General features: G+C 43.0%; 1 protein-coding gene across 1 annotated transcript in view; it reads left to right on the plus strand.

Annotated features, from left to right (window-relative positions):
* The window catches only part of nox5 (NADPH oxidase, EF-hand calcium binding domain 5), a 43,689-nt gene that overhangs the window by 12,499 nt on the left and 6,275 nt on the right, over nt 1–24,915 (plus strand). Inside the window, exons 6-14 of the mRNA XM_067971150.1 lie at nt 260–435; nt 3,034–3,216; nt 6,665–6,797; nt 8,570–8,712; nt 12,773–12,817; nt 14,033–14,157; nt 15,358–15,442; nt 19,042–19,141; nt 21,974–22,140. Coding sequence (XP_067827251.1) covers nt 260–435; nt 3,034–3,216; nt 6,665–6,797; nt 8,570–8,712; nt 12,773–12,817; nt 14,033–14,157; nt 15,358–15,442; nt 19,042–19,141; nt 21,974–22,140 — 1,157 coding nt within the window. The remainder of the gene's footprint in view (nt 1–259; nt 436–3,033; nt 3,217–6,664; nt 6,798–8,569; nt 8,713–12,772; nt 12,818–14,032; nt 14,158–15,357; nt 15,443–19,041; nt 19,142–21,973; nt 22,141–24,915) is intronic.

A 24,915-nucleotide genomic window follows, 5' to 3' on the forward strand; every position in this document is an offset into this window, starting at 1 on the left:
GGACCAATGTGTACGATGGAATCAGGTTACAGAAAGGAAAGGTTTTACAGTGCAATTTTACACTTGTTTTATCAATAAATAAGTGATTTAACTGAATAAATCACCTTTGTGCACATTATATCCATGCTATAATCGATTGGATAATTTTCATGCAGTGAAAGATTTTCAGAAGGTTAGTTTTGTGAAATATATCTTTGTGTCAGTCGTCTTACACACTGTTCATCTCAAACTTTTATTGAGGTTTATTTCATTTTTGCAGTGAAGTTGACACACAATGGCGGGACCTACCAGCTGTGGGAGTACCTCTTTACAACAAGGCCTGGGATTGGTTGGATTTATGGAATGACATCCATTACTGGAGTAATTTTGCAGCTTTTGATCATTTTGATGTTAATCTGTTCAAGCCCGTTTGTTCGCAGGAGTGGACATTTTGAGGTATAAGAAACTATAGTTCAGTGTTGTTTAGAATTGAATTTAATAATCAGATGCAATAATTTGGTCATCCATGCTGAACAACTGAAGCAAACCAAGTCAAGCTGAAGGACAGGATTGGTTGATTCACTATCCACAGTTCACCATTACATTAAGGCCATTATTACCATTCAGATGCCATTTCTTTTCTTTTCATTGGTTCTCAGTATGTGGCAAGGCCAGCATTGATTGTCCACCCCTAGTTGCCCTGAGAAGATGGTGGTGAGCCTTCTTCTTGAACAGCTGCAGTCCGTGTGGCGAAGGTTCTCCCACAATACTGTCAGCTGGGTAGTTTCAGGATTTTGACCCAGCGTCGATGGAGCAGGTTGATACAACTGAGTGGCTTGCTAGGCCAGTTCAGAGGGCAGTTAAGAGTCAACCATGTTGGTTTGGGTGTAGAGTCACATATAGTCCAGACCAGGGAAGGACGGCAGTTTTCCTTTGCTAAATGGCATCAGTTGGGTTTTTATGACAAACCAACAGCTTTGAGGTCATTTTTACCGATGCCAGTTTTTTATTTCCAGATTTTTTAAAACTGAATTCAAATTCTCAAACTGCCTGGTGGGATTTGAACTCACATAATAACCCCTACACGATATACTATTGAAGCCACACATTTTGTTTCTCATTTTGCTGAGGGAACACAGTTTTTTGTTTTCCAAATTATTTTCTCCCACCCGTCTCCCCAGGTCATCAATTCAGCTTCAACTTCAAGATGGCAGACAACCTGCTCCCAGGCCTGTCCCAACACTGCTCTAAGACTGTGCTTAGGAGGTGTGCAACAATAATGACTCTCTCCATCGTTCCCTATTTGGGGAAGCTCCTGGCTCCCGCTGGTTGATGATTCTCCATAACAAGGCAGCTGAGGAGATTCGAAACTGAGTAGTATGGAAAATTGCGTGCGTGAGCATCCATTCCATTGTGTCATATGTTGGAGCAAAGGACCCAGTGGCACCATGCTCTCCTATTCGAGCAGTCCCTTATTTTTCTGATATCATGTGGCTTTAACAAGCACACTCTTCCCCCTGGACATGAACAATAACAGACAATTGCCACTAAGACTGCTGATACCCCATCACTTGTTAAGAGAGTCCAGTGAGGGCTCCGGTGAGACCACATCTGGAGTACTGTGTACAGTTTTGCTCTCCTTTCCTAAGGAAGGATATACTTGCCGTAGAGGGGGTGCAACGAAGATCCACTAGATTGATTCCTGGAATGAGAGGGTTGCCCTATGAGGAGAAATTGAGTAGAATAGGCCCATATTCTATGGAGTTTAGAACAATGAGAGGTGATCTCATTGAAACATGTAAAATTCTTAGAGGGTTTGACAGGGTAGATGCTGAGAAGCTGTTTCCCTGGATGAAGAGTCTAGAACTAGGGGTCATAGTCTCAAGATAAGGGGTCGGCCATTTAGGACCGAGATGAGGAAAAATACCTTCACTCAGAGGGTTGTGAATATTTGGAATTCTCTACCCCAGAAGGCTGTGGATACTCAGTGGTTGATATTCAAGACTGAGATCGATAGATTTTTGGACACTAAGGGAATCAAGGGATATGGGGATATGGCGGGAGAGTGGAGTTGAGGTTGAAGGTCAGCCATGATCTTATCGAATGGCGGAGCAGGCTCGAGGGGCCGTATAGCCTACTCCTGCTCCTATTTCTTATGTTCTTATGTGAGGACATCTTTATTCAGCCCTCGTTTGATATTGAACTTAGTGACCAGCTAATTGGAGAACTCATCATCAAACACTGATCAAATATAGACTATACTTACTACCTGCCAGTGAATTACAAGATAATAGTTACAGCAAGTTATTTGTTGCGACAGAAAAACACCAAAAATTGTCGGGATAGTTGCAGTCTCTGTGTATCAATGGCCATCTCCTCCATGTGCCCCTAAGTCATCTCCTTTATTCTGCGTGCGAGACTTTGTCTCCCTGGTACTGTTTGGTTTACTACTCAGTCCCTGAAGCTGTATGCTGACATTAGACACTCTACATGCTGGTGTTGTACTCACTTTTCCTCTCTAAGTATCTGGTTGCAAACATAGCAAACATTCGGGCCTCTGGGAATGTTTAAGGAACGTTGCACACACAGGACAACAAATTGAGCTAAGTACAATAAGTAGAGAAAACCGTAGAATGTTCTCCGTAATAATAACCCAATTGACAACAGCTGATCCAGCATTCAACCGTACACCTGGGTATATAGTACATCAAAATTGTGTCAAGTGATTACTCTTGTCTGTTAGAGATGCTGATTGCTTGTCGCAAGTGATACAATGCTGATATGGTAAAGGTGTCAGCTTTCTGCAAGATGTTGTAGAATAATGCGAGCGCTAAACAATTTTTATAGAGTGTCTGATACCACTGAACTGCTAACACTATTAATAACACGTACACATTTATTGCAGTTGGCAGTTTTTGATCAGTATTCACAAGCCATTACTCATCCTCTGTGTGACCACTTATAGTATGAAATTGGCAGTAGGTTGCTTGATGTTGAATTGCGTCCAATTGTTTGAACCTCAAAAGTTACTAACCCCCAAACCCTTTCTTCCAGGTGTTTTATTGGACCCACTTGTGCTATATTTGGGTCTGGACTCTGTTAATCCTTCACTGTCCCAACTTCTGGAAGTGGTTTGTGGCTTCAGGGTTCTTGTTCCTTATGGAAAAAATAGTCGGGATCACAGTGTCACGAATTGGCGGCACTCAAATTGTGGAGATCAATTTGCTGCCATCTAAGGTGAGATACTCCAGTGTTGGTTCACACTTGTCAGTTAGATGAATGAATGAGTGAATAGACAGATAGATATCCCTTTCCTCAAATGGAGCATAGGACCACTGCTTCTTGATTTATCTCATCCTCTCCTAGTCAACCTGGGTAGTGTATTGTACTATGGGACCTGAACCTTCAACTTGGTTTCTCACTGATAAAGAGGATGGACGGACAAATAATGTGCAGTGCCCAGACTTGGGACCATTGGCAAAATCTTGCTTGTGCCTGTGTTTTATAGCAGCGAGCACTCAAAACCTGATTTTCACCTGTTTGCGCAGTGGGTAAATGCACTGTGATACTGAGCTGTGCAGAATTCAACCTCTGGTCCGTGTCGAATGACTTAAAGCTCGGTGACTGTGGAGGTTTTGCAATTGGCCTCACCATTCTTGGGCTTAGGCGAGGGAAAAATCAACCAGGGTTCGTACTCCTGATCACTCTCTAGTGACCATTATTGTAAAGGAACGTGCCTTTTGCAACCTCAGGGCATCCTAAAGGGCTTTACAGCTAATGAAGTGTAGTCACTGTTGTCATATAGGGAAACATGGCAGACAATTTGCACCCAGCAAGGTCCCACAAACTGCAATGAAATAATGACAAGATAATTTGTTTTTTATTGATGTCGGTTGAGGGATAAACATTGGCCAGGACACTGGGGAGAACTCCCCTTCTCTCCTTCAAATATTGCCGTGGGAGAGCAGACAGGGCCTCTGTTTAACATCTCATCTGAAAGACAGCATCTCTGACAATGCTGCACTCCCTCTGTACTGCACTGAAGTTTCAACCTAGATTTTGTGCTCTGGAGTGGGACTTGAACCCACCACCTTCTGACTCAGAGGTGAGGTTGCTACCTGATCACCCTCTAGTGACCTTTGCTGGAAAATACATGTTTCTTGATGTCTGGTGAAATTTCTGGGCCTTTTTTTTTCTTCCCTCTTTTTTTGGCAAACTATCAGGTAAGCACACGTTTGCTCAATATGAATTGCTGGAGTTTGTATGTGCTACAACTAAAGCATACTGAGCAGCCAGTGTTTATACATAAAATTACTACCCCTTCCCACGTACTTAGCAGTCACATGACCAGACCAGACGGAGTGTAGATAAACTCCTTAGAACTGTGTTCTTTTCATGGAATATATGCAATAATGCGAAGTTTTCTTTTAGGTAACAATCCAAGCCTAATTAGTGATTTCAATCTACCTATTCTAATTAGCTACCCAAATCTACCTACTCTAATTAGTAACCCCAGCCAGCCTATCATGTACTGAGAGTTCTCCCCAGTGTCCTGGCCAATATTCATCCCTCAACCAACATCACTAAAAATAGATGATCTGGTCACTATCACATTGCTGTTTGTGGGATCTTGCTGTGCGCAAATTTGCTGCGGCGTTTCCTACATTACAATATTGGCTACACTTAAAAAGACTTCATTGGCTGTAAAGCCTTTTGGGATGTCCTGAGGTCATGAAAGGCGCTATATAAATGCAAGTCTTTTCTGTTCAACTCTAGTCCGCCAACTGACCTACGATGATCAGCAAACTTAGTCTGCCCACTCTCTTCTTAACCACACTCTTAGCTAACATATCCAAATTGGCAACTCCAGAGGATCTAATCTGATTATTAACCTAAGTCACCTATCCCCAATAAGCATACCTAATCCATCTACTTGAAATATCACTCACATTTCATATACCAAAATTAGTAAATCAGTCTCATGTACCCTAATCAGTAACCAAAAGAAAGAACTTTCATTTATATAGTGCCTTTCACGACCACAGGACGTCTCAAAGCGCTTTACAGCGAATGAACTACTTTTGAAGTGTAGTCACTGTTGTAATGTGGGAAACGTGGCAGCCAATTTGCGCACAGCAAGGTCCCACAAACAGAAATGAGTTAATGACCGGATCATCTGTTTTCTTGATGTTGATTGAGGGATAAATATTGGTCAGGACACCCCTGCTCTTCTTCGAAATAATGCCGTGGGAATTTTTAATTCCACTTGAGAGGGCAGACGTCCTAACGTATCATCCAAAAGACAGACTAAGTCCATTAACTAAGGTTAGGAATCTCAGCCCACTTTTTTCTGATCAATATAGGAATTTATTGCAAACTAGGTAGAGGAGAGAATAGAAGAGGCCACACCTTAAGACATGCCCTGGAGCTAATTTTGTATAAAAAATTTAATTATAATCAAGATCAGACATAAATGACCCTACTCTGCAGTACGTGATATTTAATTAGATGTTATATTTCAAGGGATCATTTGGTATTTGATTCTTGGTTTCTTTTCCTCAAGGAATATTTTTTGATGTCATGTTCGATGGATTCTCTCTACTGAAAGTGCATCTTTTGTCACAAAATTAAATATTAATTACAATACACAGAAACAGGCTCCCCTAATAGTATCATAGAATGTTCCAGCACATAAACAGGCCATTCAAGTCTGTGCCAGTGTTTTTCTCCACATAAACCATCTAGTCTTATCCCATTCTCCTGCTCGCACCCCATGCCTTTTAATATTCCTCTTTTTCAAACAACTACCTAGTTCACTTTTGAAAGTATTTATGGACTCTATTTCAAAAAAAGGTTTCTGGCAAAGATCCACATACTAGCTCCCCCCACACACTGTGAAGATTTTTTTCTAACTTCTCTTTATATCTTTTACCATCTCACCAATCCATCACTATTTGCCTTATTATAATTCTTCATAATCTTGAAGATGTCAATCAAGTCACCCCTTAACCTTCTCAGCTCCAGTGGAAAAAAGCCCTCACTCTTCGGTTTTCTCTTCGGATCAGTTACCCCTCGTCCCAGGTAACATGTTAGCGAACCTGCCTTGCAACTTTTCCAATGCTTTTGTGTCCTTCCTATCATGGGACACTCAAAACTGTAGCCAATACTCCAACTGCTGCCAAATTAAAATCTCATACAAGCTCATGTTTCTCCAAGTGCTTAGTAATTTTATCCTGTATTATAGACTTCAGTACTGAAGTAAGATTAACTGGCCTACAGTTTTCTGGCTTATCCCCATCTACATTTTTGAAGAAGAATGTTGGATTTGCCTTTGCTTTTTACTCATGCACTCTCTCTTGCTAATAGTCTTTGGCCTCCTCTCCCTACTGACCCCTTTAAGCTGCTGCGGATACCCTAGACCTGCCCCAACAACGATTATCCTGTCCCACCCTCTGGTGAGAACACCACCAGGAGCCTGCGGAGAAGGATCCAATTTAGGCTGCCCACGGGAAATTCACTGGTGTAAAGTGGGGCAAGTGCAGAGCCCATCTCTCCACCTTATCCCAGTGTGATACCAGCACCAAGAAAAATCCCTGGTATGTGACGATTTGGAGTGTGACAAGAAGATACTAGAGGCGAGATTTATATATGAAATTGTAATGGAAATACCTTTCTTAATATTTAGGTAACCCATCTAGTTATCAAGAGATCGCCATTCTTCCACTACAAGCCAGGAGACTATGTGTACTTCAACATCCCAGCGATAGCCAAGTACGAGTGGCATCCATTTACCATCAGCAGTGCTCCAGAGCAGCAAGGTATGGTATGGGAAAGGTTGTGCCTTACTTATGTGATGACGGTAGGTCAAAGAAGTTGGGATGGACTTCTTTGGAAAAGAAAAGGCTTCAGGTGACCTAAGTGACATTTTCAAGGTTATAAAGAGAGTTGACAAAAGTTGATCATGGCAACTTGTTCATTGTGATGAAGGGTTCAAATAGCAGGGATTACAAGATAGAAAAATAAGAATTCGAGAGCAAGAAGGTATGTCAGGTGGTGGTTTTTACCCAAAGGACGATAGGCTGTGGAATAATTTGCCAGGAAAGGCCACTGAAGTAGACAGTGTATGGGTTCAAAAGGCAATTGGATGTGTTTTTGGAGAGTGAAAAGATTGAAAGGTTCCAATGAGGAGCAGATGGATTGAACTGAGTTGTGAAGAAGGACCAAGCTCATCGGGCCAAATACCTTTTCCTGTCCCTAAAAAGCCTTACACTGTGAGTATAGATTATGTCAATTACTCTCCTACCTTGTACTCAACCTGTTACAAAATAGTACTGACAAATGTATCATTCAGGAGCTGTACATTATTTGTTCGGGAAGTACACGGTTTGTGTAAAGAATGTGCACTCTTTTGTATCTAATCTGTCGTGCTGAACAAATGAAACTCCTCCATCACCGAGCTAAAAGTTGCACTGAGCTGAATTTTTTGTTGTGTACTTTACGTTAATTTCTTTTCTGAAAAATAATTTCCTTGCTAATTTTCTCTGCCATTTTTTTCTGCTTTCCCTTTATCTCACAAAGCCCTTAACTTTTTCCACCCTCCAATACCGTATCCAATGGCCCATTATTCACACATAAGCCTTAACAGTGTGTTGGCCATGCTATTCCGCTATGGGATACCTCAACATTGTGTTGCATCCTGTCCTGACCCAATGCACATTTCTAACAGGTGACACCGGGTAACATTTAGGGTGGGCTCTTGATCGATTTTCTTCTGCCTCACACATGGGTCCTGAGGCCAGTAGTACAGCCTCTACTGCCAAACCAGCGGAGGTCAATTAACTTAGGACAAAATATAAATTGAACCTGGGATCTTCTTGCTCTGTATGGCTCAGGTAATCCCTGTGGAAATGCAGGGTGATTTCTGCAATGTCACTGTCAAGTGATCTGCTAAGATCTGTCATACTGACCATCATAGTCCCGCTGGTCCTCAGGAGAATTTGTTCCTCCCTCAGTTGTGTTCCCCTCATCTCCTAAAGGTCCAGTTCTAGGGTCATTGATTGTCCTCTGGTAGACAGTGAAAGTTGGCAGACTGTTCAACCATAGGGGGATATCTTAGCCAAGCCTGGCCCTGTTCTCCCTTGATCTTCATGCACGTTCCAGCAGGGGTCACTGGAGAGCAGGAACCCTCCCTTCTCTAGCCCAGAATACTGAGTCCCAGTCATACTGCCCTTATTGCACTCAGATGAGATCAGCCAAGTCAGAGATTGAACTTTGTATCTGTTCATTTTTCGACTGAGAGGTTGAGGGAGCCACTGCTTAACGCTCTGGTTTTTATATTTTTTAATGTTTATATCTGTGTCAAAACAACTATTATAACTAAGAACATAGTGACCGGCCAACTGGATCTCTCCATTCCCTGTCTCAGCGAAGCCATGAATATGGATGGAGAGTGTGTGAGAGCTTGCCCACCTAACTCGAAACCATGTGCTTAGAGCGACATCTAGTGGCAGATTTTTTGTGACTGTTTATTCAATCACACCAGTTGCCAGAAAGATGTGTTTGTGATGCTTTCACTTATTTTGATCTGCAGACACTATTTGGCTTCACATCAGGTCCCTTGGCCAGTGGACCAACCAACTGTACGAATACTTCCGACAACCTGAGCTACCGGGCAACGAGCCAAAGCGGCTGACAAAAAACCTGAGGAACAAGAAACACCAGAAATGTGCACAGGTCTGGCCTCCTGTTTCTGTTGTTTTTCAGTGAACTTGTTCCTCGCTGTAACCCCAGTTTTATAAATGAGTTCTTATTAACAGGTTCACACTATTATCCAAAAGTAGGCAATTTTCCATCTTTTTATGATTGATGTAGCTAGTTCCCATTTTGGCTCTTACTTGGTCAACTTTGTGCTGAGATTGAAACTTTGCAACGCTATCATTACTGCTGCCATTGTGTCCATTAACACCGCGCGGGCCCAGCTGAAGCTTTCCAGGGTAACCACACCAAATCCAGTGGGTCAAAAACCTCTACCTGCCAATTATCGCAATTCTTAACCCTCCCTGGATGTGTTCAAATTGTTAGCACTACACCTGTAAGAAATGGCCTTATAACCTGCAAGAAAGGACATTGTCCAACTTTTTTGAACATCAACATGTCACTATTGAGCCAATTAATCCCCTGTCACTCTGCCTCCCGTTAAGATTCTTCACAACCTCCTTGCTCTCCCAGGCCAGATATTTGAAGTGTCAAATCTTGGAAAGTCTGAGGAAACAATCATAGAGAAAAATTCCTGAATTTGCAACTGATGCAAATCCCAGTATCATTGTTATTCAGTAGCGTTTCTGTTGAAGTTACATGGTGCATTACTTCTTCCCTTACATGTCACTTCTGCTCAAGTTTCATGAATCGATTGAGGGAGTTTGCCATCTGCAGTGCCCAATGTAACACTCCCACCAGCAAAGATTCCAAGCGCACCTTAGAATGAGTAATTGATGTTAAGTTTATACATATTACTGTCCCCCACGTGTCCCTAGGAACAGCACATTGAGGAATTGAGATGACACTGATAAATTGCTTGAGCTTCAGACACCTGGGGGTGGATCTTGACATTGTGCAGTAGTGTAAAACGAGCGATAGCGAGTCGGCAGCCCTTTTTCCATTGACTTCAATGGAAATAAAAATGGGGAGAGATGTAAATCGAGCTGCCAATTCACTGTCACCCGTTTCACACCATCGCACAAAGTTAAGATCTACCCCAATGTTTATGGCATCATCTCAGTACCCAATATGTGGCTGGTAATATGTTATTAAGAATGAGTGCTAGCCTGTATTTAACGCATTCTGCTATTCTTACAATTAACATTCATTCCTTCCCGCACTACTTAGGTATGGTTCTTTTGTTGTTATTTGCTATCTCTAGGAGCACCTTTTTAACTCGACTGCCTCTAACGATTCAGTAGCGACCAACAAGGACGACACAGTGGAGCTGACATCATATAAACCATGCAGACGCTGCCAGAGTGAATCCGTGGAAATCAACATTAAACTGGATGATACAGATGGTCCTCAGCTCAGGGAGGTATGAACCAGACCTGGGTATAAATAACTTAGAAAATCTAAGTCATAGAATCATTCATCATTCTTGAGGATGAATAAGTAATTGCAAATAAGGGGCCGAATGCCTGTTTCATGTAGGGGCACTGGACGCCTTTTTTTATGCCTGTACCAATATGACGGGCAGCGCATTTCCGGCTCATAATGAGCCCGGGCTTCATGCCCGCCACATTGGCGCCCATTTAGCGCCCGAAAAACGGGCATGAAGTCATCAAATTTCTAGCTCAAAATATTTGTGTGAGAACACTACTGTAATATTGAACATGCTGGTGTGAAGGAGCACGTTTACCATCTTTAAATAAACATTTCGAAACTTGCAAGAATGCTATAGGCTGCTGTTGTGAATGCCTCACTCTCAGCTCTGGTGGTTAAGCTCATTATTTGTGTAACTAATGGTATTTGGCATATGAGCTGATAACAGCTTTACTTTAATCAACTATCAGCACCTGAACTAATTGTTACATCCCAGGTCGCTGAGGCAGTGCAATTATTTAAGTACTTTAAGATGAAAAGGACAGAAATCCACAGATGTTGGAAATCTGAAGTCAGAAAGGAAAATGCTGGAAATGCACCTTGGTTCAAGTCAACATCTGAAAGATGAAGAGAGATTAAGGTTCAGAGTGGAATTCTTCATCAAAACTGGCATGGTCAGGCTGCAGAAACACCTCTATGGGACTGACCAAAACAAAGAGTTTGGGGGGGAGGGGGGTGGCGGAGGGGGTGCGTAGAACAGGAGAGGGTCAACCCTAACTGGCCAAGTCCTGATCACTGTGTAGTGACGCCTGAGGGAGAGTGCATATGAATGGAGGTTGGGTAACAAAGGGTCAGGTTAGCTGTGATAGCCCCTTTCTCCGTGGCCAAGTAGATTGTTTTTTGGCTCTCGGGATGTGGAAGACACTGGCAAGGCAGCACTTATTGCCCATACCTCGTTGTCCTGAGAATGTAGTGGTGAGTCTTCTCTTTGAACTCCTGCAGAGCTTGTGGTGATGGTGCTCCAACAATGGTGTAGGGTAGGGAATTCTAGGTCTTGAGCCAGCAATGATGAAGGAATGGGGATATATATCCAAGGCAGGAGGGTGTGTGACTTGGAAGGGAACTTGGAGATGATGGTAATCCCATGACGTTGCTGCTCATTGTTAGAGGTCGCAGGGCTGTTGAAGGACGCTTAGCTCCAGTAGATAGCACATACTGCAGTCACTGTGCACTCGTGGTGGAAGGGGTTAAATATTGAGTTCAGTGGCAGGGGGCCGATCAAGTGGACTACTCCTTTGTCGCAGTTGTCTCTTAGGGTTTATGATGCAGTGTGAAGTCAGCAGGGTATCAGATTTAGAAGTGTACCTTAGGGAACGGAGTGAGAGGAGAGAGGGGAATCAAACTGTAATGGGGCAGCAAGTGTTCATCTGTCCTGTGAATGGCAGTTTTATCTTTTATTTTTTTCATTATTGTTGTAGGATGCAAATGATATATGCAATTTTTTAACAAACATTAATTAAACTGGAATGCAGAAATTCCTGAAGGCTGCAGGGGAGTTGTTCACTAAATAATTTGAAGATCTCCTGTTACACTTATTAGCCCTGCAGCAAACCAACTTTATCTCCAACTGCATACTGTTCTTGCTTGGATTGCCATGAGGAACTGCATTCATGCCTGCATATTAATATGATTCTCCTTTATCTCCGCTGTGTTTCTAATTTTATTTTCTCCCCTTTCTTTTGTTCTGGTTGCATTACGTGCAATTCCTTTCTGCGCCTGTCATCCTGGACTTTTCCACAAGGTGATGCACAAGACCAGCCTTGAGTTGACTCAAAGATAAAAGACTTGCATTTCTATAGCATCTTTCACGACCTCAGGACATCCCAAAGCGCTTTGCAGCTAATGAAGTACTTTTTGAAGTGTAGTCACTGTTGTAATGTAGGAAATGCGGCAGCCAATTTGCGCACAGCAAGATCCCACAAACAGCAATGAGATAATGACAAGATAATCTGTTTTAGTGATGTTGGTTGAGGGATAAATATTGGCCGAGACACCGGGGAGAACTCCTTTGCTCTTCTTCAGTGGGATCTTTTACGTCCACCTGAGAGGGCAGACGGGGTCTTTTTCTCATTTCCTTTGAATGTTTTTGTGGATTTGTTCTAAAAATATTGGCAATGTGAAAGAGGCTGTGACTGGGCGGGTGGTGGGAGGCAGGAGGTCATGTGATGAAACCTCCAGGAATACGTCCAATCAGAGTGGGCAACCCTCCCCCCCGCACACACACCCTCCCCCACCACCAGTGGTTTAGTGACTAACTAACACCCAGTGTGATACTGTACAGCAGAGATCAGGAAGATCCCAGGTACATATGCTGAGTTGGGGGGCTACATTTGGCCTCAGCATCTCCTGACCTAGGGAGAGGAAAACACAGCCAGGCTCCCCCAATCCTGATCACTGTCAGATAAGGACAAAATCGCTCCCCGCTCCGATACCCTCTTGGCTCATGGATGAAGAATGTCCACTCGGTCGAAGTTCCGGAAGATTACCGACAGCCATGGAATCATACGTCTGCATGAGTCAGCACCTTCAGGGATGGAGGGGAGAAAATCAGGGGGTAAAATGGAAGGAAGCTAGATGAATATACAGTAATGACATCAACAGTTGCATGTTATCACCAGCCCAGTAATGATTACTCTTGTTTTTTAAGGTCTCTCCAAAACTGAGTGAGAATCATCGATACTGCAGCATTAAGGTAAAAAAAAATTTCTAACATTAAAAATAGATTTTTAAAAATGCATTTATGTAGCGCATAATCTCATCTTTGAGGAACATGGAAGTGGTTTACATGCAATAAATTGCTTTCAAGTATTGTCACTGCTGTTATGTAGGTGACCGTGGCAGTAATTTTGTACACAGCAAGGTTCAACAAGCAAGAGTGACCAGTTAATCTTTTTTTTTGGTTAATGGAATAATGTTGACCAGGAGAATTCTCTACTCTTCTTTGTATTATGCCATGGGATCTTTAACATCCACCTGAACCATCAGAAAAGACAGGCAGAGATTTGGTTTATCACTTCATCCAAAGGACAGCATTTCTGACAAAGCAGCACTCCCTCAATACTGCACTAAAGTGTCAGCACAGATTACACGGTCAAATCCGGGAGTGGGGCTGAATCCTAAACCTTTTGACCCAGAGGCAAGAGTGTTATGTGCCAAAGTGATTCTGTGATACAATGCTAGTGACTTTGTTTGTTCCTCATCTGTGAGGGTAAAGTTTTGGAAACATTTACTAATTCAAGGCTCCTTGAATAAGCTTGATCGTCGAGACAATAATCTTAGTTTGTTTGAGGTTGATTTATGTTGTGTACAAAATATTATACCCAGTTATGTTACGGTTGAATATGAAGTTACACATGAATAGTCAATGATACTGCTATGTGATCAGTAGCCTCGAGTTAATCTACATCGCATTAGCAAATCAGATGTGTGGACATTGGATGAGGAAGAATCAGGGTTGGTTGTGATGCTTCTCATAGTTGAAGAGCCTGCTGACTCATTGCCAAGGCTCACACATGAAGAATGCCAACTTGGATGAGGTACTAGGGAGCACCTGATGCCCATAGACACAAACCACAAGTAGGAAGTTAACAGCTGCCGGAGAGGAGAGGAATGTGAGAAAATTGCTGAGAAATTAACATTTTGAACAAGTACTGTAATATCTTATTAGTGTCCTCCTGCGACCTCACAAAATATCCATCGTCCAACTTCTTATCTTGTTAAAAGGTGAAGGAGTGTTGTAGAACTTTGACATGTTCTCCTAATTCCAACTTACATACATTGGAGATCTGAAAATGTCACATTGATGTCAGACTATATCTTGTTTCTCCTTAAAAGGAATAATGCAGTTTTCATATTTTTTTTCATTTAAAAGCATGTCCATTAATGAATGTTTTGTGCTCCTTGTCAGTGCTACATTGATGGCCCATATGGGACACCAACTAGGACCATCTTCACTTCGGAACACGCAGTGCTGATTGGAGCTGGCATTGGCATTACCCCATTTGCCTCAATTTTGCAAAGCATCATGTACAGGTGTGTTCATACCTCAGTAACAATATAAGGAGCAAATATGACAATGTGTTCCAATTTGGTGAGCGTCAGGGTGAGAGATACCTGTGCTGGGGAATGGAACACCTTCCATCTCAACAATCCAGTGTCAATATCAAGCACCCCCAGGTCAGCTAAAGAAATAAAGGAAGAACTTGCATTTATATAGCGCCTTTCACGACCTCAGGACGTCCCAAAGCGCTTTACAGCCAATGAAGTACTTTTGAAGTGTAGTCACTGTTGTAATGTAGGAAACGTGGCAGCCAATTTGCGCACAGCAAGATCCCACAAACAACAATATGATAATCATCAGATAATCTGTTTAGTGATGTTGGTTGAGGGATAAATATTGGCCAGGACACTGGGGAGAACTCCCCTGCTCTTTGAATAGTGACATGGGACCTTTTACGTCCACCTGAGATGGCAAACGCCTCAGCTGAAAGACCGCAGCTAAAGCACAGTTAGAAGCAGAGCCGGGCTGCCTGCATTCTCTTCCGTCAATGTGCTCAGCTTCAACCTCAGGAGAGCATCTTTTACTGCACCAGTGTGACATTTTACCATTTCCCATACCAGGCACCTTCTGGTCTCTCAGAGTAAAAATTTCCAATTTAGTGCCAAGTTGGGGGCAGTTCTGTGATGTAAATCCATGTCCGGGAACTGGATTAGTCCTGCCCAGTAGAGTATAAAGATCATGGGGGCACGATCATTCAATCTATGACTATGGAATAGTAATTGAACAGTTTGAACGTACCAGCAGCTCAGTGCATGGCTGTGTGTCATTTATCTTGAACTTTTGTGTGTTGCCCAGTAGGAGTTAAAATGTTTAAAGAAGTTTTATGGGTGAACGTCACAAGTTAGCAATCCTAATGCAAAGGTTTACCTGATGGGACCACACTTGAAAAATCAGGTATGGAGGTCAGCACAGCTAATGATTTCCATCCATTAATGGACTTGAAAATCATACAGTGACCTCCAAAGCCCAAACTCTGTATGCATTCCCGTCACATGGAGCTCTGCACTGAGAGCATTTAACCAAAAGATTCATCCCATGGAGAATTATCTTGGAGTGTTCCTTTTCTTAATTGTCATGCGTAAACAAGCGCACAAGTCATGAATGTATCTACTTATAAAACGATCACCAGACATCGTTCGATGTGTTAATTTTGTGCCTCTTAATTATCACAGGTATCGCATGAGAAAGCAGAATTGTCCTAACTGTAGCTACTCCTGGTGTGAAAACGTCAAGGATAATGAGATGAATTTGAGAAAGGTAATTGGACTCATGAGAAAGAGATTGGCAGCATCTAAGCCTTGATTTTAACTAGGGGCACGAGTGTTGTGTGTTGGGTGAAGGGAGGAGTGAGCAAGAAGCTCGCACGGCCGCACCTGCCCGAGGCCTTGGTCATTTTAAACTCCCCCCCCCCCCCCCCCACCGGGCCTCAGCACCATGTTCCAGTACAGACTCCCGCCCGAACCCGGTGGAAATGACGAGGAGGCCGGTTTACAGGAGCACGATTTCGGGCGGCAGGAGACCACCGCCAGGAACCCGAGGGAACGATCCCTGGCACTGAGGTAAGTCGTCGGGGAGGCGGTGTCGGAAGGTAATCGCTGTCGGAGGAGGAAGGGGAGGGGAGGCCCGTGGTTTTACTCACTGTGGGGCCTGGAAGAACACTCCTGCTTGGCCTCTTCCGGCCCTGCATCCATTTGGCGTCAGCTTTACTTGGCAGGGTCGGCACTGTGTGCGTGACCCGCGCGGCCCGGGGTTAAAATCACGTCGGGGCCCGAACAAAGCTATTGGACCCTGACTTTTGAATATATATGAGGCCCTCGCCTGACTCCGGCGAGCACCTCACACACCTCCCGAGACCCGGGAGTTAAAATAGCAGTCGGTTGGAATGTGGTTCGACCAGGGAGGTGAGTATTTTGCCCCCATTTTAACCCTCTGCACGCCCCATTCTCATCGAGCATTGGGGGGGGGGGGTTAAAATCAGGGTTCTAATTTTAGTTTACTTATTTCAAATGAGAAAGCTGCCTTGCACTTGCCCGGGTCTACATACTTGACCATTGTATCCATGGTCGATGGGAGGACTACTTTTCCATCTGAGATTGCCATTGGTTAAACTTTTGGAACACAGAAGGCAATAATGGTGGCACCAGCCCTGTGCAATACAGGATTTCCAAAGTTATGCTCTTACCCATTCAGTCTGCTGTGCTGCCTCTATTGGTGTGGGGTATTAGTGGGCTGCATGAAGTCACTAATTGGGTTGGCACCAGCTTCTGGGCGGGTTTGGGTACCTTGGCTCTGGTCCCTGGAAAGTAAAACTGTACACCTGTCGACGCCCTTGACCATCACTGTGATGGGAATGGATCATGCTGCATAATTAGTCAAAACCGTTCAAGATTATTTTACCTCAAGTACAAAAGCGGATTAATAATTAATTAATTAATGTCCTGAAATGTTTACTGACTTTGATATTTCCTGATAATCAACTGGTTTATGTGGAGAATAGTGGACACCAGGAAATGATTAGGGGACAGTAACGTAAGTGAAGAGTTCAGACGGTGTCAGAAACCACAAGAGGTAACGGTTTATGGTTCGTTTTTAAAATAAAAAGTCATTTTTCTTCCCAACTTCCTTGAAGTTTCAACGGTTGGTCACCTTCTGATAACTCACCAAAAGAGCTTTGCATGTGAGTGTTGGCATGGCACCATAGCTGAGCCTGGTTCTGTCGTCATCTGCCTCCCTCACCCCCACCCTCACACACACACTTTAATCTCAACTCCCTGCCTTTTTCTCCATATGCAAGTTTAAAAGCGGCAAAAGCCATCCCATTCAACTTTCTGCACAATCTTGTATTTTCGCTTTTGCTTAACCTGTTTTCCAGTTCTTATTCAAACTGTAAATCTTAAACCTCACGCCACATTATGCATCAGCAGGGCGATATTGTAATCGATTGATCATTTAACTGAAAAGCGGTGAGAGATAAAACTTTTCTTGTTCTAGCATTTTACCTGCAATCTATGCTAAAATGCACGAGGCTTAGTTTTACAGTGGCTGCGCTGTTTCAGCATGATTCTTTCATCAAGCAGATGGGTGAGTTCCTATTACAGTGTGTAGTTATTCATCCATGCTTTTAAAAATCATGCTGAAACAGCTCAGCCACTGTAAAACTAAGCCCCGTGCATTTTAATGTAATCAGATTGCTGGTAAAATTTTAGATAAGCTTGAAAAAAGGAAATTTACCCCTCAGCAAAGTGAAAGCCAAATGTTTCTCCACCTCTGAACCTGATTCATTTGTTTTGGGAATTTAAAATACGACAGTGTTTTTCGGTCATATTTATTGTCATGGATAGATTGTGTGATTGAGCTGTAAATGCAAATGGGTTTTAAAAATTATATAAAAACTAAATAACATTTTGCTCCAGAATTTCAGGGTTTCGTTTCAGCTAAACTAGATGTCCCCTGCCCACAGCTACAACTAACGGGACGTGAAACACACTCAATGTTTGCTGGCACAGGTTATTCATTTCTCTTTCAAGGAATCATTTTTCTTCTTTTTGCCATCGCTGATTGAATACCACTTTGTGCCCAGCCATTAGTTGGCACCCAAGAGCAGCGTGGAATGGTTGACTTCAATTATCCTTCCCTCCTTGGTGTCAACGAGAGAGAAAAAATCCAAACACGTTTCGCCTGTTTTTCGGGAGTAAAGCGAGAGCAAAACTTACCAAAATGAGCCGGGATCTCCCGCCTCCAATTTGCACCTGAAGCTTGGCAGTCGCCATTTTGGATTTGGGCTGAATCAAGCGTTAAGCCCCCTGAATATGGTAATCAGGGGTGTAATGCCCCTCTCAGTACCCCAATACCAAATTAGGAAAAATAGTAGCGCTACTGTTATGATCCCTCAGAGTTGGTGATACAGTGGCACAATGCATGAGATTTCCAATGTGTTATAAGAACATAAGAAATAGGAGCAGGAGTAGGCCAATCGGCCCCTCGAGCCTGCTCCGCCATTCAATAAGATCATGGCTGATCTGATCCTAACCTCAAATCTAAATTCATGTCCAATTTCCTGCCCGCTCCCCGTAACCCCTAATTCCCTTTACTTAAAGAGAGTGCTGGGATGTGAGCATGTGGCTATAATTCTTCCTGTGATAAATTCCCATTCCCAAGGAGAGTAATTGCGGGAGAAATTGGATTTTTTGTGGGGAAACGGCGCAAAATCAGCGAAGCATTGAAAACGTGCGCCCGAAGACTGAGGCCTGAGACTCGCCCCCATTTGGGCCTCGGGCTGTCTCTCCATAATTCTGGAGAGCTGTGGACGCCAATCGGACGTCCCGAAACAGCTTGCCGGTCGGACACTTCGCAAAATTGTTGGGCTCAGTCAACGAACCAACAAGTCATGGGGGGAGGAGGCGAACGAGAGAGGGCGAGCGTGAGCCAGCAGAGGCCCGCAGTATTGCCGTGGAGTCAGAAAGAGCACTCCTGCTCCTCCCTGATCCACATCAAGGTAAGTGGAAACCGGAAAATATACCTCTTCTTCGGTGGCCTCCAGTGGTCCCTTTCTGTGCTGTACATTCTATAAGAACATAGGAACATAAGAAATAGGAGCAGGAGTAGTCCGAATGGCCCCCCGAGCCTGCTCTTCCATTCAGTAAGATCATGGCTGATCTTCGACCTCAACTCCACTTTCTACCCGATCCCATATCCCTTGATTCACTTGGAGTCCAAAAATCTATCGATCTCATTCTTGGATATACTCAACGACTGAGCATCCACAGCCCTCTGGGGTAGAGAGTTCTATGTAATGGTTTATGCATTGCAAATTGGTTGTTCTTTAAGAGATTAAAGATCAGGATTTGTGGTTGCAGGTTGACTTTATATGGATCAACAGGGACCAGAAGTCATTTGAGTGGTTTGTCAGCCTCCTGACTAAACTGGAGATGGACCAGGCAGACGAGGAGCCTCAAGGTAGGTTGTTACCAACTGAAGAAGTGTCAACAGTAGATTCATCCTTTCATTCTATGCAAACGCCAAATCACAGGCCGCAACAGATTAGGGACATATCCTCCTTAGTTATTATCACACCATATGATCCTAGACCACATGTAAAATTTAAATTACTGAGAGTGTACATATTTCTACGATATACCTGAGCCACAAAGAAAGAAAGAAAGAAAGACTTGTATTTATGTAGCACCTTTCACAACCTCAGGATGCCCCAAAGCACTTCATAGCCAATTAAGTACTTTTGAAGTGTAGTCACCGTTGTAATGTAGGAAACGCGGCAGCCAATTTGCGCACAGCAAGATCCCACAAACAGCAAAGTGATAATGACCAAATAATCTGTTTTATGATGTTGGTTGAGGGATAAATATTGGCCAGGAAATCGGGGAGAACTTCCCTGCTCTTCTTCGAAATAGTGCCATGGGATCTTTTACGTCCACCTGAGAGGGCAGACGGGGCCTCAGTTTAACATCAATGCACAAGTCAGTGGTGTTCAGCAGTGTTGTCACTAGGATTTAATCGAATTGTAAATAAGGGCATGAGGAATGTTCCTATTATTCTCACTTAAACACTGAAATGCACCTGGCCGTACAATTACACATTTTATCCTTCCAGAGCTGGGTTGTGTCTGGAGAGAGTGTTTTGAACTGTATAACACTGGTAAAATACTGGTGCACCACAGATGGGAACAACTTAAGGGTGTGACACAACGTTAAAGCAATGGTTTGTTTTTTTCCAATAGTACATCAGTACTCAATAAGTCTAGACACAATATTAACACACACACATCCTGTCTGAGAGCTTGTATCGAGCTCAATGGAATAGCAATTTGGCTGTTGGTAGATATCACTTCAAGTGATTGTACCCGTGCTCTGATTGTAAACAAAGGCCTTATCCATCTTAGATACAAAAATTAAAGAAGAGGGTAGAAATTCCAATCAGAAAAATTCACAAATGAATGCTTAATGCACTCGTACCACATTCCTGTGTGCGCAATTTTTACACCAACATTAACCAGTTTAAAATAAACAGGTTAACATTTGTGTGGAAATAGCGGTTACAGAAATGTAGTACAAGCACATTAAATGTGTGCATGTAAATTTCAGCAATCGGAATTTCTACCCTAAGATCTTTAAAAAGGGATTGGGGGCTGAATAGTTTAAGAAGAATATCTTGCACATTCTCACAACAACCCAAAGCTCTTCATAGCCGATTAATTACTTTTAAAGAGTAGTCACTGTGACATAGCCAAACACAAGTAAGGTCCCACAAAGAGCAATGAGATGATGACCAGTCAATCTGCTTTGGGTGGTTGAGGGATGAATGTTGGCCAGGACATTGGACGGACTCTGCTGCTTTTTTTCGAATAATGCCGTGGGATCCTTTATATCCACCAGAACAGACTGACAGGTCGCGATTTAACACACCATCTGAAAGGCGGCACATTCTCAGCACTGCAGTCAAGTGTCAGTCTACATTACGTGCTCAAGCTCTGGAGTCCTTCTAACTTAGCAGCAAGAGCTCTACCACTGAGCCAAGCTGGCACTGACACTTCACGCATTCTTTAGTGCTTTTTTTGTTACTTGGATTTTAAACAAGTCCAGACCAATGAGACCAAGGTTATCTCTCTGCTGGATGTCCTAATTAAAACAAGTTCAGCACAGTTTTGAAACAGGTCCTAATGGGGTCATGAGCCCATATTATGAACCTGCCCAAAATTTGGCAATCTCGCTCAAAGTTTGATGTGTGGTAATGGAAATAGCACACTGCTGTTTTCCTTTGGGGTAATTACCTATGGTTAGGTTGGAGTAAAGGGAATTTTACTCTGCATCATCCTTGTGAGATTCCTGATATGGAAGTATTTGATGCAGATAATGGATGCAAAATATGGAAAGATATTCTGTTCCTTAGTAGGTGTTTGCCTTGGCTCAGTGATAGATCGTACCTCTGAGTTAGAGCATTGGGTGTTCAAACCCTGCTCCAGACACTTGAGCACATAATCTAGGTTGACACTTCAGTAAAGTACAGAGGGAGTGCTGCACTGTTGCAGATGCCATCATTTGGATGATACATTGAGCCGAGGCTCTGTCTGCCCTTTCAGGTGGATATAAAAGATCCCCTGGCAGTATTCAAAGAAGAGTAGGAAAGTTTGCCCGGTGTCCTGGCAAACATTTACCCCTCATTGAACACTAAAAAACAGATTGTGTGCTCATTTAGCTCATTGCTGTTTGTGGGGCCTCATTGTGCACAAATTGGCTGCTGTGTTTCGCTACATCACAACAGTGACCGCACTTCAAAAGTACTTTATTTACTGCAAAGTCTTTTTAGACATCCTGAGGACATATAAGGCCCGATAAATATGCAAGTTCTTTCTTTACTGACATCCCACATGTGGTTTTTCTTTCACAAAAAAGAACCAAAGGTGTTATTAAAAAGGTCTTTTAAAAAAATAAAGTGCTTTTTTATTTATTTGTGCTCAGGATGTGGATGATGCTGGCAAGGCAACAATTTATTGTTTATCCCTAGCTGCCCTGAGAGGGCATTCTAATGAGATGGTGTTGATGGATCTGTCGTACTTGATGGGACTATGATCAAAACTGACAACGGCGTGTAAGAAATGGGAAATATTCCATTACCTGACACATCCCTCACCTTGCTGAGCACAAAACCTCATCACACAAAAAAAAGAGGATAATTTGATTCTGCCCCTATGACCAATTGTTAGGCATATATATATAGACTTTCATTAACAGACACCAGAATTATTTGTTGGTAATTTTTTCCCCCGTTGTACAGGTAGATTCTTGGAGATGCACATGTACATGACCTCTGCTCTCAGTAAAAATGACATGAAGGCTTTAGGCCTACAGATGGCTCTGGACCTGCTGGCTAAGAAGGAGAAATGTGACTCCATTACAGGCCTACGAACCAGAACACAGCCAGGTCGACCAGACTGGAGCAAGGTAACTCTTTCCATCTGCAGAGGGAAGAGAAGTTAAACGAAAAGACACTGCTCTGGGATCCAGCGAGCCGTTCAGGTCCCAGGTTTGTGATGAGTTCGCTGGTCTCAGCTGGGGTAACAGATGGGGTGCTACAACTGACTTCGCTGCCCCTACACTAGGAAGGTGCCAAGGAAAGGGTAGCTGGAGGTGGGGTGAAGGAAGAGTAAATCAGGGTATCAGAGATAGGCAATTACCCGTACAAGCGCAGGAGAGCAACACCTGTCAATTCACCTCCTCCTGCACCTCTGTCCAAGACCCCAAGCACTTATTCCATGTGAAATAGCAATTTACCTTTCTCTAATCTAGTATGCTATAATCACTGCTCACACTGCATTCCCCTTGCACTGTGGAGACCAAACACAGATTAGGTGGTTACTTTGCTGCACTTCTGTCTGCCAGTGTGACCCTGAACTCTTTGATGCTGGCCACTTCAACTCCATGTCCCACTCCCACTCTCTTAGCTCTCTGTATTTGTCCTTCTGCAAATGGGGGTGCTATCAGTGTGGGATGGATCTGTTGGCATCCAGGGTGGGCTGATTCTTGGGGTGGAGACAGAACACAGTCTGCGCCCCTGGTGTTGGCCTGCTTTTCTTCTCTCTTCGCGCCCCAGTAGGCCCATCCTATTTCATTTCAGATGTGGTCTATAGGCTTTCAATCCACCTCCTCATCTCTTCCTGGAGTTGCCTCCCACTGCTTTAACATTGAGACATTCTTTGTCTCTCAAATTTCTTAAATGCTTCTTTCCATTTTCTGATGTAAAGATCATTTCAGGCGTCTAACGATATCTTGTTTTCCTGTTAAGCACCTTGCTGGCCTCTCCAATGACACTTCCTCTTGCGTTTTGTTTACCCTCCCCATCTCCATTTTACTGATTCTGTTAAGATGCTTCCGTGCAAAAGAAGGAGGGTTTGAGGTTCATATATAACTTGTTGAGTGACACTGAGCTGCAAAGCATCTTGAAGGGTGGGTCATCGTCATATTTTACTGACTTGGTCCCAGTTCTGCAATCCTTTGACTTGATGTTGGCCATGGCTCACGACTTTGGCCTGTCTACTCTACCACAGTAATTGTACCGACATCACAACCCACAAGGGTACAGGTTCAAGTCAGTTTGAGAGTCCTACTCCCATTTATGTAGTGGAACTAGTTCTGTAGGATGATGAGGATACCTAAGTTTTGAACTTATCCTGTTTATACTGCAGGGCAGATTGAGAGATCAGCAGTTACCCCTAACAGTAGTGCATCTGAAAGATTTGCACAAGTACATTTGTTCCGAAGACGTATTTAAAACATTGCCATTTTGCCGTTGAATGTTCCCCAGTGCCGGTAGATGGCCTAGTCAACAACAACAAACAACATGCATTTATATAGCGCCTTCAACGTAGTGAAACGTCCCAAGGCGCTTCACAGGAGGGTCATCAAACAAGATTCGATTCTAAGCCAGATAAGGAGATATTAGGACAGGTGACCAAAAGCTTGGTCAAAGAGGTAGGTTTTAAGGAGCGTCTTAAAGGAGGAGAGAGAGGTGGAGGGGTGGAGTGGTTGTCAGACTAACGATGCCAACACCGCAGTCCGGCAGTTTCAACAGCGACCAATTGCCTTTACCACTAACACAGCTTTGCATCCAGAGGCAGGCATCAAAATCACCTTGACAGGTGGTTTACCCAGCTCCTGCAGACATGCGCTCCATCTCATTTATGTAATAGCTCTGCCTCCAAAGATTTGTCTCAGTAGACAAAATGTGATATAATTGGGATAAACTGGCTATCTGGCTCAGCTGAAATCGCTGTGGTGGGCTGTTACTTCTTTGTTGCCTTTAAAATCTGAACATTGACATCGCGGAGTTGGGGGAGATGAGATAATTGGGGCACTGGTAAGCTTGTCTCGTCCTATTACAGGCACAGCTTGTAACCCTTAACCCTTCATTACAGAGGAGTAATATCAAGGAGCAGGAAGAAAGAAAAGGACAAGAAAAGAATACTAATTTAATTATATAAGCTGGTAATTGTTACCTGTGGGAATATAGTGTATATGCCAGCCTTTTTGTATTCAAAAAGCAAAATGTTGAATAGACACATTAAAAATAATTTATAGCACAGACACTTGACGCAGCTTCTTAAATTACATAACAACTGTAAAAAGAGCTTTTAGATTATGACAGAGTGACACATTGATTGCTCTTTTGTTGAGACTGTAAATCATTGATTTTTATTCTCTCTATCTTCCCTCAGCACTATCGATTTCAGACAGTCATTATGTGGGTGTGAAATGCATATCAAAGCCTAGACAGCAATTTAATCTAATGATACATGTTTTACAGTAACAATCACTAATGCATTGCAAAAAAAGTTGCATTAAGAGGTATTTTAATAATATGTTGTAAAACCCAGTCGTCCAACACAAACAGCAGTAACCTTGCTTTATTAACCTCCCGCAGGGGTGCTTGTGGCATTTGTCTGAGTGCTTTATTTGTAAAAATCTGCATTTGGAGGTTTCCTGCATCTTAAGTAAAACAATTGGTGGCTAAACTCACTCGCTGTGGGACTGAGGATGAACCGATTAGATTTTCAGTCCATTTGTTTTAAAGAAATCAAAAATTTTAACTTTAAACATTAAAAAAAATGAACTGAACCTTTTCCAATGCCCTGCGCAGTCAAACTAGAGTTGTAATTAAATTCAGGAGCGGGTGCAGAGTAGATCTAACACTGGCTCATTAATTCATCGGTAACTCAAATT

The sequence above is a fragment of the Heptranchias perlo genome, chromosome 34, assembly GCF_035084215.1.
Source record: "Heptranchias perlo isolate sHepPer1 chromosome 34, sHepPer1.hap1, whole genome shotgun sequence".
NCBI lineage: Eukaryota > Metazoa > Chordata > Chondrichthyes > Hexanchiformes > Hexanchidae > Heptranchias > Heptranchias perlo.